Consider the following 14,745-nt stretch of genomic DNA (forward strand, 5'->3'; position numbering starts at 1 on the left):
TCTTGAATGTAGGACAATCTGCAGTATCTGTAACCTGTAAGGATGGATTGATCTCCACAGATCGAGGCTTTTCTGTATGTTCCAGTATCGAAGCACCCCCCGACTTTGCGAGCGCCGTATTTTTACCTTCGGGTTGAACCAATTTTCTATTTTCCGAAAAAAAAGAATCTGAAATGTCAAGTGAGTTTTGTTTCATTCGTCCAGAATAATAAACGTGTTTTGAAATCGTAGTAAAAAAAATAAGTATACTTTCGATTTCCGAAAGGCAGTCCAAGCTTTAAATCCGCAAAAGTACAGTTCGCTAATACCCAAACATTGGTCCTTCTAACCGGATAATGTCGGACCTGCAAAAGCTGATTAGCCGGAGGAACGCCCTCATGGCTCAAATCAATGTAGAGCTTTCAGTCGCGGACAACATCAAAGAGCGGAATCCGTCCCAAAGTGAGGTTAGGGACCGACTGAATCAGCTAAACGAGCTTGCTGCTAGTTTTCGGGAAACGCAGAGCTCCATCGAGGAGAAACAGGAGGACCCAGTAGCCACCGCATCGGTGCATTCGGTCAGGGAGGAGTTTTTCGGAATGTTCTACAGAGTGAAGGATATTTTCGAAAGTCATCTGGATGAGGTTGGATCTTCCGTGAGTCAGCAAACTGTTGCCAATCCAGCTTTCCATGCTCGGTAATGGCGGCCTGTTTGTATGAATAAATGTATCCTTCACTGTGTTTTTTGACACTAACTGGAGGGCGTATGTTGTTCCATTTTCTACTGTTCCTGGGAGAGGGAAAAAGAAGGGGTTGAAATTCGAACATCCAGATAGTGTCAAAAAGCACAGTGAAGGATACATTTATTCATACAAACAGGCCGCCATTACCGAGCATGGAAAGCTGGATACGGCCGATTGGAAGGAGGCACTTCATCTGCTCATCGAGACGCAGAGGAAGCTATTGTTGGATCAAGCGATGACAGCAAAAACCGTCGAAAATCTGTCGAAGTTTCCGATTGCTGCAATCAAACTTCCCGACGGAGAACAGGTGTCGAATGGTACACCCCAGTTGAATGTTCGGTTGCCTGCCATCCAGATTCAGCCATTCAATGGTGAACGTAAACAGTGGATGACGTTTAAGGACCTCTACGTGTCAACAATCCACAATCGGGCTGACATTACAGATGCGCTGAAAATGCAATACCTCTTTTCCTATCTGGATGGAGACGCCAAACGCTTAGTCAACAAGTTCCCTATCTCGGGTGTGAATTACGATAAAGCGTGGGAGACACTGGTCAACCACTACGATAAAAAGCGTTTCACAGTGTTCTCGTTGGTTCACGAATTCATGGCCCAACCGGCCGTAACTCCAGCATCGCCGCAGTCGTTGAGCAGACTAGTTACAACATCGGACGAGATTGTGCAACAGCTGGATGCTTTGGGGCAGGAGTTCAAAAGCCGAGATCCGTGGCTAATCCATCTCATCCTGGAGAAGCTGGACAAGGACACACGAGCCAGTTGGTCTCAAGAAGTAGTGGAGATTGAGAACCCAACGTTCGAGGAACTGCTGGAGTTTCTCAAAAAGCGCTGTGAGGTGATCGAAACTTGTTCTGCGTTCGTGAAGAAACCAGTGAATGAACCGAAGAAGGAAGTACAAAGATCGGTGCCAATCTCGACGAAGCTGAAGACGCTGTATACGTCAACAACGGACAAAAAGTGCGCGAAGTGCTCCAGTGAGCACAATACGTATCAGTGTGAAGAATTCAAAAATATGAGTGTGAAAGACAGACGTGAACTAGTGCAAAAGGCCAAACTGTGTTTCAATTGCTTACGGCCATTCCATTCGGTGAAGTCGTGTACGTCGAAGTCTGTGTGCCACAACACTGACTGCAAGCAACGGCACCATACGCTGCTGTGTCCTGTGGTGAAGAAGGCTGAACAACCGGAAGCAGAACAACAAGAAGATTCGGCGGAGGCCCCTGCAAAGGAAGAAAGTGCCATTGTCTCACTGGCGGCGGAAGTTCCGGAGAACAAGCAAAAATCTATCCCGTTGCTGCCAACGGCTGTTGTCAAGGTGCAAAAGGTGGATGGCGATTTTATGACAGCGAGAGTTCTCATCGATTCCGGTTCTCAAGCGTCGTTGGTGACAGAATCCTGTGTCCGGAAATTGCAACTACCACGACGGAACGGCAAGCTAGTAGTCAACGGTCTGGGTCAACAAGAGGTCGGAACGACACGCGGTGTGGTGACATTGCGCCTTGCATCTCGGTCTTGAACATTGAGGCCTACGTTCTTGGCAAACTGACTACCACAATACCGTCTCAGCCGTTCGATGTGGATAACATGAAGCTTCTAAATCAACTGGACGGGTTGGCGGATCCGGAATTCAATCAACCAGGCGTCATAGACATCATTCTGGGAGCAGACGTTTTTCTTGCACTCTTGGAGGGAGATCAAGTCAAAAACGAGAGCGGCCAAACAGTGGCCCAACGGACGATTTTCGGATGGATCGTAGCAGGCCGCTACGACGCTGCAGCTGTCATTCAATGCAACCACGCAATTCTCAGTCTGCACGTCGAAATGGATTTGAACCGCACCTTGCAGCAATTTTGGGAACAGGAGGAAATGTTCAAGCCACCATCGCTTACTCCTTCTGAGCAACTGGTTACTGATTATTTCAGTTCAACCCTGACACGAGATGATACTGGACGCTTCATTGTCAGACTACCCTTTGATAATTCGAAGCCAGCGCTTGGCGATTCTCTCGCTGTGGCCACGAAACGACTCACATGTATCGAAAGACGATTTCATCTGGATGCGGAGTTCAAGAATCAATACACTAACTTCATGCGTGAATATTTGGAGCTCGGACATATGGAGGAGGTTCCGGTAGCCGAAGTTCAGAAGGTTAGCGGTGAGTGCTACTATTTGCCGCACTACGCCGTAATCAAGGAAGACAGCTCAACAACAAAACTGCGCGTTGTTTTTGACGCGTCTTGTGTGTCATCATCTGGAGTTTCGCTCAATGACAGATTGTTGGCCGGACCAAACAATAACGCTGATATCTTCACAGTTTCGTTGCGGTTCCGTTCACATCGTGTGGCTTTCCGTGCGGATGTTGCCAAATTTTACCGTCAAGTACTGGTACATCCAGCGGACCGTGACTATCTTCGTATCGTCTTCCGTGAAGAACCCGATCAGCCGTTGAAGCACTATCGCCTTTGTACAGTGACGTACGGAACGAAAACAGCCCCGTATTTGGCAATCGAGGCCATGAGAGAATCAGCTAAGCCGTACGAAACCGTTTATCCGGAAGCAGTGAAGCGGATCAAGCTTGACTTTTACGTCGACGACTTCCTATCCGGAGCAGACGACGAGGAACAAGCAATCCGCCTGAAGCAGCAGGTGGTCGAAATCTTATCTTCAGCCGGGTTTGAACTAAGGAAGTGGTCGTCTAATTGTGAGAATCTTTTATCCAACCACTCTTCGGACGAAGCACAACCCGTACATATGAAGCTTTCGGATTACAACGAGGCAGTGAAGGCACTGGGCATCCTGTGGTATCCGTCTCGAGATGAATATGGATTCAAGGTTAGTTTTTCCCCGCACAGTGTCAACACTAAGCGCCAGATGATATCAGATTCGTCCAGATTATTCGACCCGTTCGGATGGTTGGCTCCTGTAATAGTCAAAATCAAAATTCTCTATCAACACCTCTGGCTTTTTGACATCGCCTGGGACGACCCGTTGCCGTCAGCCGTCGAACAAGAATGGCAAGCAGTGAAGCAAAATCTTCATCTACTCGAGTCCATCCGAATTCCACGGTGTATTTTTCCAAGCCGGGACCGTGTGCAGTTTCATGGTTTTTCGGACGCCTCCGAACAGGCATACGCTGCGGTGGTGTACGCGAGAACAGTCGATGATCAAGGCAACGTTTCGGTGGTACTCATTGCGGCTAAATCTCGAGTGGCGCCAATCAAGCAAGTGTCACTACCTCGTCTAGAGTTGAACGGAGCGCTGCTACTCACGGAGTTGATGCGTCGGATTACTGAAGCCTGCCACACCAGCAGATCGAACACTGGGCATGGACAGATTCGAGCATCGTTCTGCAATGGCTGTCTTCGCATCCCCGAAGGTGGAAGACATTTGTAGGAAACCGGACATCTGCAATTTTGGATTACCTGCCACGAAGCTGCTGGAATCACGTTTCTAGCAAGGATAACCCTGCAGACGTTGCATCGCGTGGACTATCACCAGATGAACTTGTCAACAATCAGCTATGGTTTCAAGGAGCACCGTGGCTGAAAGAAGATGAATCGGGTTGGAAGCGAAGCCCAGCACCACAGGTTGTCGACGAAGATTCGTTGGAGGTCAAACCGATCAAATCGTTGTGTACACTGACGACGAAAATAATCAACTATGAGGTTGAAAAGCAGCTAATCGTTAATTGTTCCAGCTTTTCACTTTTGGTTCGTTCCTTGGCATGCGTGTACCGTGTGATCTACAACTTCAAATCCGTCGTACTCAAGCAAGGCACCAGCGAGCGACACATTGGAGAGCTGACTTTGGACGAGCTATATCAAGCTAAGATACATCTGTTGCAAGCTGTGCAGCACGAGGTATACGGCCAAGAGTTAGATTTGCTGCGGAAGGGTAAGTGTCTCCAACCTAAGCATATCCTTTCGGCATTGCATCCCTTTTTTGGTTCAGAGGGAACCTTGCGTGTGGGCGGCCGTCTACATAATTCGGCCCAGCCATACGAAGTAAAACATCCAATCATCCTTCCACAAAATCATCGAGTTACGGAGCTACTAGTGCACGATCTGCATTTGCGCAACCTTCACGCAGGATCGTCTCTTCTGACCGCAATTGCCCGTCAACAGTATTGGATAGTTGGTTGCCAGACGGTAGTTCGGAAAGTAGTGCAGGGATGTATGCGATGTGTGCGACTCAAAGGCAAGACTGCTGGTCAACTCATGGGAACCCTTCCACCGGCAAGAGTGCTAGCCACAAGAGCCTTTTCACATGTGGGCATAGACTATGCCGGTCCTTTGAAACTGAAGGCAACATGCATACGAGGAATTAATATCACCAAGGGGTACATTGTGGTGTTTGTGTGCCTCTCAACTCGAGCAGTTCATCTCGAGGTAGCCAACGATCTCTCGTCGAACACGTTCCTTGGGTCTCTGAAGAGATTCATATCTCGGCGTGGTTGCCCTATCGAAATTCGATCGGACAATGGCACCAATTTCATTGGCGCCGATCGTATACTGCAGCAATTCATCGAACAGATTATGTCAAACAGTAAGGATGCCAGCCGTTATCTTTCTAATTTGGGAATCAAGTGGGTCTTTAACCCCCCATCGGCGCCGCACATGGGCGGTATTTGGGAGGCTGCGGTACGCAGTGTCAAGAAGCATCTGGTGGCAGAGTTGGGAGAAGGAGCAATTACGTTTGAGGATGTGTCTACAGTGCTGTGCCAGATTGAATCATGCCTCAACTCGCGGCCTTTGTGCCCCTTGCCCAGTGACCCTGACTGCGCCGAGGCACTGACACCTCGTCATTTTTTGATCGGGCAGCCTATGAACCTGGTTCCAGAACCCAACATGAAGCATCCGTCTAACCGCCTAGATCGGTGGCAAGAAATGCAGAGGCATACCGTGAATATTTGGAACAGATGGAAGGACGAATACTTAGCAAGCTTGCAACTGCGTAGTAAGTGGCGTACTTCTCAACCAAATATCAACGTGGGTGAATTAGTGCTAGTCAAAAACGATAACGCACCACCAGCACAGTGGGAATTAGCCAGAGTGGAAATGATTCATCCAGACGCATCAGGAGTGGTTCGGGTGGTGACCTTGCGCCGTGGCTCAACTGTGTACCAACGACCGATGCATAAGTTATGTGTGCTGCCGTCTGATTGAAGCCACTTGTGGCTTCAAGGCGGGGAGGATGTTCCAGTATCGAAGCACCCCCCGACTTTGCGAGCGCCGTATTTTTACCTTCGGGTTGAACCAATTTTCTATTTTCCGGAAAAAAGAATTTGAAATGTCAAGTGAGTTTTGTTTCATTCGTCCAGAATAATAAACGTGTTTTGAAATCGTAGTAAAAAAAATAAGTATACTTTCGATTTCCGGAAGGCAGTTCAAGCTTTAAATCCGCAAAAGTACAGTTCGCTAATACCCAAACACTGTACCCCCCTCTGTGCTGTCTGACTACACAGAAAAAAAGTTGTTGAATATTACATCCAAACTGCTGCAACCAGGTCAATCCAACGGTTGTGTAATATAACGTTGTACGATGTACATCGATTTTGCGAACAAAATTACATCCATTGATGTTATATTGTATCTGCTTTTTGCTATTACATCATTATTTCATACATCAGCTTGAATTACATTGATCGATATTACATTTGTTTTGCTGTGTACGCAGAAAGTTAACTCCACTGTAGGAGTTGGCACGGAAACCAAGAAAGCAATAACATTTCTTTCCTGAAATTGACCGGGAATCGAACTCGTCGTCTCTAGCATGACGTGCTACTGCAGAAATTCACATGCATAGCTATCGAAATAACCCTGGAAAATCCATACAATATTATTGAAAATCACACATAGGTATTCATCATTTCTCCATTTGGTATTTGAATACATACCACGACTCAATCAACCGTTGATGCTAGGGATTCCAATTAATATCTCATATTCACTTATCACCTCCAATGATCGGTATTATGCGATAAATTAATGACTGTTTTATTTTATTTTTTGCATCACGCCCTGTCACCTTTTGCCGACAACCATTTGCCGCACTCTTCCAAGCTATGCGGATCTTGAAACGAACCCTCGAGGGCTCTTTTGCAGACACATCATCTTCTTTCTTCTGCGCGTCGGCACCTTATACCTACTAGCTGCACCAGCCGCCGTCGTCATCGTCGTCGTCGTCGTCGTCGTCGTCGCATGAAGGGGAACCATCCGTAATCAAGACGTGTGATTTCACGAATGCGCCATTGTCGGCAAATCATTTTTTTGTGTGTTGCTTACTTCTTAACTAATTTCACCGCATGCCTATCATTTTTACCTCGTACGACTTGGGTCATACCGGTCTGGCAAATCATCGAATTACGTGCCACGCTCTGAGTCTCTGGTATGTTACACAGCAAAAAAAATGTAATATCGGTCGACGTAATACAAGCTGATGTATTCTCGTCAATCTAAGCAGTGTCCTCGCTTCTATTGGGATTTTCTCAGCGCCACGCACACATATGACAGGTGTGATTGTTTTCATTCGATTACTGCTTGCTGCTTCATGCATTTCAATTGACTGAATTGTCCAAAACTATTTTAATACGTTTTTACAACGCTCCAAGTTTGACTGAGGCTGTGTTCCATTTGGAAATTTTTCACTTAAATTTGACACTTCAAAAATAAATTATGATGTTCGAAAATCCCTCTGTTGTTGAACGGTCGATTTTCGAGAAAGCATCTGTCAAAGTTGATTCCTTGTCTGTCAGAAATAAGTCTGGTGGAATAGAAAGTTTATTTGAAAATTTTCCATCTGTCAAATTTAAGTGAATAACGGCGCCGGTGGTGTAGTGGTAAGCGTGATTACCTCTCACCCCAGCAGGCCTGGGTTCAATTCCAGTCGGCGCCGCCGGGATGTTCTGAGGCATAACATCTCTGATCACGCCTTCCTTCGGATGGGAAGTAAAGCCGTTGGTCCCCGGTTCATGAGTTGATGGGTCGATAGGTAGGGTCCAGGTGTGGGAGCTGCCTTCCTGGCACGTCGGTAGCATTGGTGCTCAGCACGGAAAACAAGATCGACGGAAACAACAAACCAAAAGGAAAAAAAAAAAAAAAATTTAAGTGAAAATTCACCAAATGGAAAACAGCCTGAGTTTGACTATTTTCGGCAACCTGTTCATTTGAACTGCGTGTTAGTATAAGGCAGACTTGGACTGGCTGGTTTTGAGCCAAACGAACTGTCAAAGCCATTTCATTGGCAGTGTTGCTAGAAATCACCTAGGCATAGGTTGCCAAGGCACTTTGGTTTGAATCCGCTCCTCTCTTATACTTCACCCTCTCTAGTGTTAACCAGCCGTTCTATTATCGGCAACTCGAAATCAGCCACATTCTGTAGTGCGCATGTTTCATTTATAGAAAAACCTGGCGAAATGCGTTTGCTCAATCGTAAAAATTGAATCAGATTGAAGTCGAAAGACTACACGAAACGGAAATTAATTATTTTATTCATGTTTTTATCAAAGCATCAGCCTTATACATTCCATAAGACAAACCCCATAGGTTCTATAAGAATGCATAAACGGTATGTGTGACCAATTATACATTTCATTTGACACATGATCTTCAATAACTTTTCGCAAGGTGTCTGCTTATTAGTTGACTTATACATTTTATGAATAATCAGCAATAGAAGTTTAAATACATTCAGCGAAGTATTTTGGTGAGAAAATGCAGTCAAATTAACTAGGAAAATAACGTTTAAATTTTGGATGCCGCATACAGTCAATGGGTGTAAATTTGGTCGCAAAACCTTTGTACATCTGTGCAGCAGTTTCGATGTAATATTCAGCAACATTTTTTTGCTGTGTACGTGCATCCCTCTGTTTCTCTGTCTATCCCCAAAGTGGCAGCCGATATGCAATTATAAGTGGCCGCAAGGGAGTTGCGAAAAAAAGGACCCACTCTGCACGACGTCCACTCTTAACTGCCGCGATGTAATTGTTAATCGACCTCCGAATCAGACGACAAGCCACATTGGCCAATTGTTGCCCGAACAGCTGGAAGTGGCGTAATAGCTCCGCGGTGCGGCGTGGCTTTCAACCTAGTCACAGAGTGTTTTTCACATGTAGCGTGTTACGCAATGTTCCATCATCGGTGGCTTCTTACCTTAATCTCCGAAAAACCGGACGAAACCGTAGATTTGTCTAAATTTGAATCGCCTTGGAAGTTCGATCCGATCGTTTCACACCTGGCGATCTGACGGGTGTCCACTTGAGCGCCTACGATTCACTCCTCATCAAGTTCGATTCCTTGTGGTGCGGCTTTCTTCTGTCAGATCTACGACAGTAAGTTTTCCTTTCAATCACAGCGTGCGCATGGTTTCAAATCGGAATCTGCAAACAAATCGTTGATGATACTCGCGACGACTCGTTGCCGGTACCAAACATGGATGATGCAGCAAGTATTGGCTGATTGGTCGTTTTTTTTTCTTCTCTTGTTGCTGCTGTTTTTGCAGCCCTGCCTCTTTCGCACGTTTTCACGCATTACAGCATCTCTTGAACACGAACGAAGCCCCTAATGATGGAATGCCTGGAGGCTACTTGGCGGAACTTGCTTCGATGGAGGCTCCACTCTGCACATGAAGATAGGGACCAGTCGGCACATTCCATCGAAAGCGAAAATGCCACTTGAGCGCTTTTAATCAATCAATTTTACACCTTTTTGCCGTTAATTGCTAAATTGAAGGAGCCGTTCCGGTGTAGATAACATGCGGTTGTTAGGGTTTGAATAATCTTAGCTTTTCGATGGTCTACTGTAAAAACTGGTGCTGATTTCCATTTCGCGATTACTTTTTCGAAGGGACGTATCGGCTTTTGTAAACAATGCATTTGATCGTCGATTTAGCGTAACTGGTAACTCGCACACGCATACTGTGTCCCAATTGGTAAGTTAAATATTCAACTCGTGGTTAAAAGTGACAGATGGAAAGTTATCGAATAGCCCTGATATCCGAGCGTGGTTACAGTATAGAAGATAAATTTTGACAACCGTGGCTGAGTTCTGTTTGGAAATCGATCGATCGATAACACCGGGATTTTAGACCATTGAAAATAACTTTCGAAATGTCACTTTTAATCACGAGATAAAAAATTCCCCTATCTGATGGTAGTGTTAGCATGCTTGCCGGCGCCGGTGGTGTAGTAGTAAGCGTGAATGCGTTCTCACCCTAATGGGTCTGGGTTCAATCCCAGCCGAGGTCGGAGGGATTTTTCTGAGGCATAAAAATCTCTGGTTACGTCTTCCTTCGGAAGGGATGTAAAGCCGTTGGTCCCGGCCCATGTGTGTTTGAATGGGTGCGATATCCTACGCAGGTGTGGAAGCTGCCTTCCCGCACATTCGATTGCCGTCAATTGATGGTTAGTTGGTTGGTTGTCTTTATTAAGGAGACTTTCAACCAGACGCTGGTTCATCTCCGGAGGATGGCAATCGATGTCCGTCGGTGATTGGCACTAGATTGCGAAACAGAGATCGACGTTAAATAAAGGAATGAAGAAGAAAAAGTGTTAGCATGCGTGGGCGAGCTACCTGTTACGCCAAATTAGCGATCAAATGCATTGTTTACAAAAGCTGATACGTCCCTTCGAAAAAGTAATCGAGATTTGGGCTGTGTTCCATTTGGTGAATTTTCACTTAAATTTGACAGATGGAACATTTTTCAATAAACCTGTTATTGTACCAGACTTCAAGCTGAACATTTCATTAGGTCCTAAGTAACATTGACAGATTCTCTTCGTCGACTTTCTCTTTGCATCCCCACGGCCATGTAAAGACATTCCCAGGTATTTTCAGCACACAGATCGATGAAAGAAGCTTTTATCTAGCATCTAATACGACAAACATAGCAAGAAACAGTTCTGGGATCAAGTTTTTACCGAAAGAGGAAGTCGACAAGGAGAATCGATCAATGTTACTTAGGACCTAATGCAATGTTCAGCTTGACTTATCTCTACCCAGGTAGAACCTAATGCAATGTTCAGCTTGAACTGATTCCTGCACGCTTTTTCAAAACTACCCAAATTTGGGTAGAATCCACCCAGATCTGTCAAAACTGAACCTACTCAAAAATGGGTAAACTACACACTTATTCTAGCTCGGTAAAATCTCCAACAGCCGATTACCTCGGCATTTACTTTTGCTGATATCTCTGCAAAATATCTGTTTGTTAGCAGATATCTCAGTGCCGGCGCCGGTGGTGTAATGGTAAGCGTGACTGCTTTCTAACACCCCGATGGGTCTGGGTTCAGTCCCAGCCGAGGTCGGTGGGATTTTTCTGAGCCATAAAAATCTCTGGTCACGTCTTCCTTCGGAAGGGAAGTAAAGCCGTTGGTCCCGGCCCATGTGTGTTGAATGGGTGCGATATCCTACGCAGGTGTGGAAGCTGCCTTCCTGCACATTCGAATGCCGTCAATGGATGGCAATCGATGTCCGTCGGTGATTGGCACTAGATTGCAGAATAGAGACCGACGTTAAATAAAAGAATGAAGGAGAAGAACAATAAGAAGAAGACCGTTATAATTTATTTTTGAAATGTCAAATTTAAGTGAAACTTCACCAAATGGAACACAGCCTTGGAGAATTTTCACTTAAATTTGACAATTCAAAAATAAATTAAGAAGTTCGAGTCTGTTGTTGATCGGTCGATTTTTTAAAAGGCGTCTGTCAACATTTTATTCCTTGTCTGGTAGCATAGCAGGTTTATTCTAAAAAAAATCATCTGTAAAATTTGAATGAAAATTCATCAAATGCAACACAGCCTGAATCATCCTCATTTGACTATCCAGCTTTCCATGTTCTCGGTAATGGCGGCCTGTTTGTATGAACAAATCTAGATCTTCTAAATCTAGACTTCAATCGATGATTTCTAGAAACTCAAGGCTCGCCCACGCAAACCAACCAACTCATCGGGTAGGGAAAGACTTTCTCTATCCGATGGTTATGTTGGTATGCATGGGCGTGCCTTTAATTCCTAGAAATCATCGATAGAAGTCATTGTTTACAAAAGCTGTTACACCCTAATTCCAGCTTTATCTAGAAATGTATCCTTCACTGTGCTATTTAAAATGCTTTCAATATTGTTTTCAGCGTATGAATTACACAAGGGGTTGCTCACTCCGCACAGTGTGCCAAAAATACATTTGGGCACACCTGGGCTCTTTCATTGGCACTTTTTGGAACCCATGCTTAGATTGTTTATGATTTTTAAAGTAACTGGCAACACAGCATTATCTCTCGGCGCCTGTGCAGTGCGCATGTGTCAAAATGTGTTTGTTGTTAACACCTACGTCTGACGAAGACGTGATGATTTTTTAACCAATTTGAACTGTCAAAATCGTACCAGTTTTGACTGTTATTTTAAGAACGAAACAGATATGAGGTATTGAAATCTGAGTGAAAAGTCAACCTTTGTTTTTTTCTCAGAAATAGCTTCATGATTGTGAAAAAAAATACGTATTCCATTTTATTATTATTTCGTTCTTATGAATTATCTAATCAAAATAAGCTAAATTATCAACAATCTTACATCATCATAGATGTGCTATTGAATCGTCTTTTCTTAATTCAAGCTAAACATTGCAATAGGTCCTTTGATCGATTCTCTGCATCGACTTTCTCTTTCGTTTATAACTTGGGTATAGAACCATTTCTTGTCATGTTTGTCATATTAGAAGATAGATAATAGCTTCTTTCATCGTTTTTTTTTTTTTTTTGACTTTATTAGAGAGATTTTTAGCCGTTGGCTAGTTAATCTCTATAAAATATGAGGCTCCAGAGGGGGTTTCTGTCTGCAAATTTTGTTACGGAGTTGGCTTACAATTCACATGTACTTAAATAGAAGCAATTAAAACAGATTCCAGTAAAAAGACTAACAATACAGGCAACGAAAAAAAAGCAATCTGGTACATCAGAGTTATGTAGGCTTCATTCATCGATCTGTGAGCTGAAAATAGCTGGGAATTACTTAATATGGCCGTGAAGATGCAAAGAGAATGTTGACGAAGAGAATCTGTCAATGCCACTTAGTTTTGGCGGCCAGCGAACAGAGGAACAAACGTCGGGAATCGGATAAAAACGCGAAGAGAAAATCGTACCGGAGAAAATACTCGTTACAACGTGTTCGTTTTATATTGTTATTTATTTGGATGAACAAACGTGAATACAAAAGGAAAACTTATAACTATCACTCGCATGTTAATGATGTTGACAATGATGATGACGATCAACATACCAAAAGGGTGTATTCGCGCATAAAACACCGAACATAGCAGGGCTGCCAACACTCCTCCTCGTGAATTCAGCCTTTACCTTCTTCATCCAGTTTACCAACCAGACCCAGCTCCGTAGCGAATTTCTTGACCTTTGCAGCACCTAGTGATTTTGCCAAGATGTCCGCCACCATCATCTCCGACGGACAGTACCTTAACTCCATAGTTCCAGATGACAAAAGCTCACGAGTGTAGTGGTACCGCGTATCGATGTGTTTCGTTCTCTTCTTGTGTTAATCAAGAGCCACAAAGTCGAGGCAGCTCTTGTTGTCTTCAAACACTACGGTAGGTTTGACCTGTTCCTCGTGCAAATTCTTCAACAAATTCCGAAGCCTCACGACCTCATGCGCAGCCTCGGAGAGCGCGACGTACTCCGCCTCCATTGTGGACAGAGTCACGCAACCCTGCTTTCTACTGACCCAGTCCGGTCGACTGTTCGTTGCGAGATATAACAGTGAACCGATGAGACTATGGTACTCTTCATTGTCTTTAAGGTTCTTCTCGTCCTTGCTCAACTTGAAATAGCCCTGGTCCATCGGGTACTTGGACCCCTTTGCTTATTCCTTTCCGAAATACTTGAGTAGTTTCTTGATGAAACACTCCTGGCTGAGACTGTAGAAGCCGCTCTCGTCCTTCTGCACTCGAATCCCCAGAAAGCAAGTTATTTCACCAAGCTTCGTGATCTGAATCTTCTCCTGCAGCGCTCGTTCGATGCTTGCAATCTCCTCCTCCTGCGCACAAACCACCAAAATATCGTCTACGTATAACAGCAGATAGATCCATCCTCCACTGGCTAGACGCTTCCGGTACAGGCACGAGTCGCTCTCACACTGACTGAATCCAAGTTTCATCAGGATTTGGGTTATCGTTTGATGCCAAACCCTGGCCGCTTGCTTAAGGCCATATATACTCTTCCGCAATCTGCAGACTTGGTGCGTCTTCTTCTGAACTACAAAACCCGGCGGTTGTCGCATGTAGATTTCCTCACTTAACGATCCGTAAAGGTAGGCCGACTTGACATCCAAGTGCTTGACTGTCATTTTCTGCCTTCTGCCAACAACACACGAAGGGTCGACTGCATGGCAACCGGAGCGAAAATCTCCTTATAATCGGTACCGAAACACTGGGTAAACGCCTGCGCTACGAGTCGCGCTTAGAATCTTCAACTTCCCCTTCGGCATTCAGCTTCTTCCGGTATACCCACTTGCTGCCAATTATGTTGCGATTGGCCGGTAGGTCTACCAACTCCCACGTACCACTCGAGATCAAAGACTGGTATTCTTCTTTCATGGCTTTCAGCCACTCCTCCTTTTCGGGTCCACCAATGGCTTCCTTAAAGGTTGCGGGCTCGTTCTGCTCCATCGCTACGAGACCCAACTCGTAGTCCCTGAATCGAACAGGTAGCACATTTCGTGTTGACCTTGGATGCTCTTCCGGTCGCACACCTCTCTGTTCTTCACTACCGTGCACTAGTTCTTCTTCTTCTTCAGAATACTGTTCTTCGGCACTTTCATACTCGAGCATATCGTTTTCTTGAACAGGCGCTTCGTCGATCCTCACTAACGGTACTAGTTCCACAGTTGATTCAACTGGCTCAACGTTTTCGAAATTCTTCCACAAATTTCACATCACGACTTATTGTGATACGATCACTACCCGTATCAAGAAAACGATACGTATGCTGGTTTGAGTAACCAA

General features: G+C 44.9%; 2 protein-coding genes across 2 annotated transcripts; both read left to right on the plus strand.

Annotated features, from left to right (window-relative positions):
- The first annotated feature begins 335 nt into the window (after nucleotides 1-335).
- LOC135701392 (uncharacterized) lies at nucleotides 336-2,256 on the plus strand. The gene is made up of 2 exons (XM_065222175.1): nucleotides 336-635; nucleotides 859-2,256. The coding sequence occupies exons 1-2, from the start codon at nucleotides 336-338 to the stop codon at nucleotides 2,254-2,256; spliced, it is 1,698 nt and encodes a 565-aa protein (XP_065078247.1).
- Nucleotides 2,257-3,491: 1,235 nt separating this feature from the next.
- LOC135701393 (uncharacterized) lies at nucleotides 3,492-13,242 on the plus strand. Its single transcript, XM_065222176.1, has 4 exons — nucleotides 3,492-3,572; nucleotides 4,259-4,634; nucleotides 4,692-5,696; nucleotides 13,148-13,242. The coding sequence occupies exons 1-4, from the start codon at nucleotides 3,492-3,494 to the stop codon at nucleotides 13,240-13,242; spliced, it is 1,557 nt and encodes a 518-aa protein (XP_065078248.1).
- Nucleotides 13,243-14,745: the final 1,503 nt, after the last annotated feature.

Source organism: Ochlerotatus camptorhynchus, unplaced genomic scaffold (assembly GCF_037179485.1).
Source record: "Ochlerotatus camptorhynchus isolate MF236.1 unplaced genomic scaffold, CSIRO-AGI_Acam_v1.1 ptg000158l, whole genome shotgun sequence".
Taxonomy (NCBI): Eukaryota; Metazoa; Arthropoda; class Insecta; order Diptera; family Culicidae; genus Ochlerotatus; species Ochlerotatus camptorhynchus.